The sequence below is a fragment of the Clarias gariepinus genome, chromosome 10 (assembly GCF_024256425.1).
Source record: "Clarias gariepinus isolate MV-2021 ecotype Netherlands chromosome 10, CGAR_prim_01v2, whole genome shotgun sequence".
Lineage (NCBI taxonomy): Eukaryota > Metazoa > Chordata > Actinopteri > Siluriformes > Clariidae > Clarias > Clarias gariepinus.
In genome coordinates, this window is record NC_071109.1 from 7,055,857 (window position 1) to 7,061,856 (window position 6,000).

The window sequence follows — 6,000 nt, forward strand, 5'->3', positions numbered from 1 at the left end:
CTGTGTCATGACCCTGACTGGCCGTGTCTGAGTGTGTTTTTCCATCCTGTCTAGGGCAGCTTACCTATGCAAAGGTGCGAGTAAAAGCCCTCGTTCTTCAGCATGATGAGCAGAGACCCCCATCCCAGCAGCACGGCCGAAAATCCTAGATTTTCCACCACTGCTGTGCCGGCCATCCACCATCGCCTCCGGAACGCCTGTCGCAGTGAGGGCGCCAGGCATCTGTAAATAAAATCCAGCAACATTTAGAGCGAGGGTCATCGACTTACTGTACATGTTAGTAGGCACTTCGTTCAGAATGTTGATGCTTAAACTGAAACAAATAACATTTTATACCAAAGAGTTTGAAAGTGACGTGTGAAATTGATCTGGTGCTAGAACACCTAAAAAAAAAGTAGATTTATAGAGCATCATGCAACAATGCCATTCAAAATATTAAATAAGGTCCATACAAAGGAGCTATTTCTGTATTTTAAGCAAATTTCACATGGTTTCTGGACCAGAGATTAGCCCCACCCCTTCCCAGGATGATCAGAAAACTCAGCCCCGCCTCTTTTTTAGGAGGACAAAAAGGGAATACTTTTAGGTACTTTTATTTAAACTTTTGATTATAGCTAATAGTGAAAAACTCAATTAAATACTGTATATGCATGTCATTTGGTGGTTGTACATCTTTCTGTTCCCATGACAACAACCTTTAAAAAAGGCTAGCTGGTGTCCTGCACTAACACGGGAACCTTGTTAGTGAAAACGGTTTCGAACAAAAAAAAAGAAGTATGCTTGTGCAGCTCAGCTATCGATTATTAATCTCGATGTGGCTTTGATAGAGTGGAGGAAAGGAGCATCTGAGCAACAAAAGGATAATTGTCTGAAATAAAATCCCTCAGAGGCGCCGTTTTCTTTCACAAACCGTAAAAAGCAGCTCAAAAGGAGACCGAAATGAATGCACACCTGTTGTTACCCAGAAGGCCAGAAATAGCTCTAGGGTCTAACTTCAATGTTAAAAATCACACATCCGACAGTTAGTGTATTTACACTTTAACTACAACAATCTAATTACTGCACAAACTCTGATTTGGGTAATAATTTACATGCATTTACATTTACCCGACTAATGCTAAAGGAGCATAATCTAAATGAAAGAAATTTATTTCTAGCAAAAATATTGTTATTTAACAGGACGTGAGACAGTAACATTGTGATTTTAAACCGCATAGCTTCTAAATATTAACTTTTTTTTATTTTTATATCTTGTAAACAGTGTGTTTTTATAAACAAGACAATTTTATTTTTTACAAATAAATTCTATAATTTAAACAGAGTTGGATTCAGGCTGATTTTTTGCTCTGCCTTCCTTTGACAAACTGAACATAATGAGCCCTATCATCCGGAGATCATGAGTTCGATCCCCAGGTGATGCTGTAACCTCTCGCAGCCGGAGGTCTAGAGAGAGCTGATTGGCCGAGCTCTCTTAGAGGCGAGGGATGCGAGGTACTTAGTGCTCCCACATTAATCACGGCTCTACAGCCAATCAGGGGCCTCTGTGAACTCGCGCAAGGAGCATATAGCGCTGTCCTCCGAGTGTGTTATGCCACCCCCAATGATGCGTAATCGAGCAGTTCGAAAAGATGCAGTGGTTTGGAGGAAACACGTGATAGACTGAGTGGTAGTAGCTTAATGTGGGAGCCCCCTAGTGACGGGGAGGAATTGAATATGATGAAATTAAGGAGAAAATCAGGGGGGGGGAAAGAATTGAAACAAAATCTAAAAGCATTTAGATATTTATAAAATTGTGATATTTATTGATTTGCAATACAATCGGCACCTAAGTATTGTGATAATATTAGATTATCACTATAAATTATCACATCAAAGTCTTTAAAAAAAAAAAAAACACCTCCATCACACAACGATCACTTCACTTGAATAATCTGATAAAGTCTAAAGTAATGGTTTTCCCTCATGCACACAGGAACACACTGAGTTATTTGTGTGCTATATTTGGAGCACTAACAAGTTAACATCAGTCCACGTGCTCGATGTGACCTTTTTCCGTTTGTGTTGTACACAAATAGTGAACGAGGTCACTTCAGTCCTTTTAGCTACTCGCTGCAGAGGGGCTCGTTGCTCAGTTTCACCTATAATGCCGTCATAAACCTTGGCATGGAAACAGAGCAGCGTGACCAGGCATAGCCAGCAGGTCAGTGAATGTTTCATGGCAGAGCTGATTCGCTGTCATGCTGGCGGGATTAACATGCTCCCTTTATTCGCCGATATAAAAAACGTGTGCACTTTATTTTACTTTCCGCCATGAATTGCAGGCGTGACAAAACAGAGAGGCGAGACTGATCTGGCAGTAAACAAGACAAAGGTGGAGTTGGGGGTAAAAGAGAAAAGGAAAGGAAGAAAAAAAAAAGCTTTTCTTTTCCCTTCAACCGAGGCCAAGTGTTAAGTCTGTAGGTCACTCATACAGTGTGGGCTCCTTTGTGTTTAATGTGATTAGACACAGCCCACTTGGTACCTTTGTCCTCAGCCTCGTGGCTCATCGAGGGATTTCCATTGTAAGTCACACTGCCTATTGGCACACATTCTAAAAAACACACATTTAATTTCTACTCAATTTCACATTTAGGGCTCCCGCTGAATCGAGTGTGAAATAAACAGTGCGCAGGGCTTCTCTGTACAAGAGTAACTTTTTTTACTACATACATCTGAAACGTGCAAAAATCTTTTCAAATGTGTGGACACACAACTGCCCAGTTGATGTTACCGACATCACCAATATCACTTGTGTTGCAAAACACAGCACCAGTCCAATACTATTACGTGACCAAGGTTTCATCAACCCATCTGTCATTTATTTCAAACCTTTATGTCAAATATTTACACAATTAACACTATAATTTGCCGTACAATAGACAAGCCACACTGAACAGACTGTTCAGATGGTTTTATTATGTTAGTTTCCATTTCACACAAGTTTTAAGGAACTTAAAAACACTGAGATTGCACTATAAATTGAGACATGGGTAAAAGTCTTGGACAACAAATTCTGATCCAAGTTCCATTACCATAAAAACGTACAGGTCAAGAGAAAAAAAAAAACACGTCTTATACGAATTAGTGTTGAATTAATCCCTGTGGTGTTTATATTAGGGATGGAAATCCCCAGGGATCACCCCATACCATATTTTAGGGTATATTAGGGTGCTGTTTCGATTTCCGTTGCGAACATCATGATTCTATATCATTTTTATCCACATTTTGTTAAAATTCTACACAAACTTAGCAAATTATTTGCTCTGATGACATTGGATGCTGTGCTACCTGTGTGAATAATTTAACAATTTACCTGTAGGATTATAAAACAAACGGCAACAAATGTAAGCGTATGAATTATAAATTAAGTTTAAAAAAAAAAAGATTTTGGTGTCAGTTTGGCGATACCAGAATTGAGACAAAAGAATCACATTACATATCTGAATCAATTTTTCTCCCCATCTTTAGTTTCTATAGGTCCAGTTGGACTCAATTGAACTTGCGGGAAATTAACACTGGGGAATATCCTGTATTTATGTCTAACAAATGAACTTTACTTATAAAGTTGCATAAAAAAAAAGTCATTTCAATTTCTAAGGAATAATTACTAACCTGACTAACTTCCTCCTTCGCCCTAAATTCGGATTACATGATTGTGCATTTCTGAGAATAATTTCAATTCCTTTCTCTAATTAGGTAGGCTAAGGAAAACAAACCAAAAAACTGTATAGACGGCAAACTTAAATCATCTGCACAACCTGAGAAATAAAGGGAAGGAAATAAGTAATTCATGCTTTAATTGAGTTACTTAAAACAAGGGAATGAAATGAAGGAAATTGTTCTCCCTGTCGAAGTCAGGCTCATGAGAAAGAGTTGATTTGTGTCCTAAAAGAGTAATAACACTTATTTACACAAATAACTGTTAGGAAAAGAATCATATAGTTGTATAAAAGTGTCATTGCATGGTCACTTTATAAAACTTAGGAATGGATTATATTTTATGCATACAAATTAACAAAAAAAAAACTTGTAGGAACGAACTGTATCATGTTAGCATTTCAAGAGTTTGATGAAGAAAACGGAGCCATTATATCTTTTGCTCTATAAAAAAGTTACCTTTCTAACTTTCTGGGTAATACGTCCTGAATTGTGCCACAATCCCATACATTTAAGGACAAACATATTATACGTGTAGTGCTGTTAAGTTCAACATTATGATATGATACTACAATTTACTAAATCACAATGTACTTTTCCAAACGTAGCGTACTGTAGGTTAAAATCTTTTTCCCCTTTTTTTTGGGTATAAACTAAGATATGTCATTGAAAAGATAAAAAAGTACTCGAAATGTCACCTGATATGTATGGCGATAGTACGATACGCATTGTTTATCATTAAAGATTTCCTCGGGTCCTGTGACAGGATATCTTTAGCCCTGTCGGCCAGCTTTAGGTGACCCTAAAAGACTTTTCAGTAAAGTTTAAACAACTCTTGTTTTAGAAATTTCCATTTGTATTCAAAATCTAATCTATTTTTTCCATTCTTAAGGCTGTGATAGCATGAATATTAGGCACATAAAAGGAAAAGTGCGTATTAAATAAACACTTGAAGCCTTGAAGCAGTGTTTAAACAACCAAACAGTCGGTGTGTGTGTGTGTGTGTGTGTTTGTGTTTTCAGAGGCAAGCTGCTTCGAGTCAAATGGTCAGGACCCTGCTTTCCCACAGAGAGTAAAAGGTTTTCCTCAGAAGACCTGAAGGCGATGACTTTTTGAAAAAAAAAATTTTGTGAGTTGTTAGACCAAACACACACACACACACACACACACACACAGATGTTCTATCACTGAGGTAAATTTCTCTCACTGGGGCGCCATGATTCCCCCTTGTTCCTTGTTTCGGCTTTTGTTTCCCATACACACGCACACGCACACACACACACACAAAGTCAACCAAAGTCGAAATAGACGACATATTCCTGTTTCCAACCAAAAGAGTAAAATGTAGTTTAGACGTGAGACAAAGGTTAGTTACAAAGTTAAATTAGATCAGCAGAAGAAAAAACGGCAAGCATGAGCCACACGATCTAGTTAATGCCACGTGTGTACTGTAATTGCAGCACACACCCGCCTTCTAATCTGTTCGTAACAATTGTACAGCCATGTGCGAGTCTTTACTTCAAAAGTTAGCAAGCGCGAGCTTTTCAACTTACTTCATTGTCGGTTATTTTTTGGCAGCTGCACGTGCGTCTCTCTTCCTGTTCGCGTCAACGGCTGAAATCCCCAAACTCGGTATTAATAACGGCGTAGTAAAGACTTAAAAATGCTGTTATCTATACCTCACTTACTGGCTATAAGTTAACACTAACCAGCTAGGACAGAATGTGTTTTAAAGCCTTTCTCGACGCCACTAAACTTCTAAAAAAAAATGAATGACAACTTTTAGTGCCAGAATTTTTTAGGTGCCCTAACTCCCACTCCCACTGTCCCGCCCTGCTGCTGCTGACTGAATGGTTGAAACTACTCAGTACGTTCTACTGAGACAGAAATCGACTCTCTCATTTTCTCTCTCTCTCTCTCTCTCTCTCTCTCTCACACACACACTTCCTCTGTCTGTCTCTTTACCCAACTGCTATTCTCTCATAAGCATATGAAAGCTGAAGTTGCCCCAGGCATTCCACCCCATGAATGGAAAGAGACAGTAGCGCTCATTGAAAAAGAATCCGATCTTTATTTTTTTTTTTTTTAAGCAAAAGATCAAAAGAATCGAATGCCTCACCGCTCCTGTCCTGTTTAATATTTTCAAAAAGTGATTCATATGTCAACATTTTAAATTAACGGCAGAATATCAGTTCAAGTAAAATACAACAGCAAAAAAATTTCTATTTAGTTAAGATTTGTTACAAATTAATTTATATTAGTAAAATTAACATCATATCAATCTGTAAAAGTGTTTTTTATGTT

The 6,000-nt window shown here is 38.0% G+C and overlaps 1 protein-coding gene across 1 annotated transcript in view; it reads right to left on the minus strand.

Moving 5' to 3' along the window:
- The window catches only part of slc43a1a (solute carrier family 43 member 1a), a 30,444-nt gene extending 24,897 nt beyond the window's left edge, over window positions 1–5,547 (minus strand). The window contains exons 1-2 of the mRNA XM_053506123.1: window positions 5,250–5,547; window positions 65–222 (exon numbers count right to left, since the gene is read on the minus strand). Of these exons, the coding sequence (XP_053362098.1) occupies window positions 65–222; window positions 5,250–5,254 (163 nt within the window). The 5' untranslated portion in view covers window positions 5,255–5,547. The remainder of the gene's footprint in view (window positions 1–64; window positions 223–5,249) is intronic.
- Window positions 5,548–6,000: the final 453 nt, after the last annotated feature.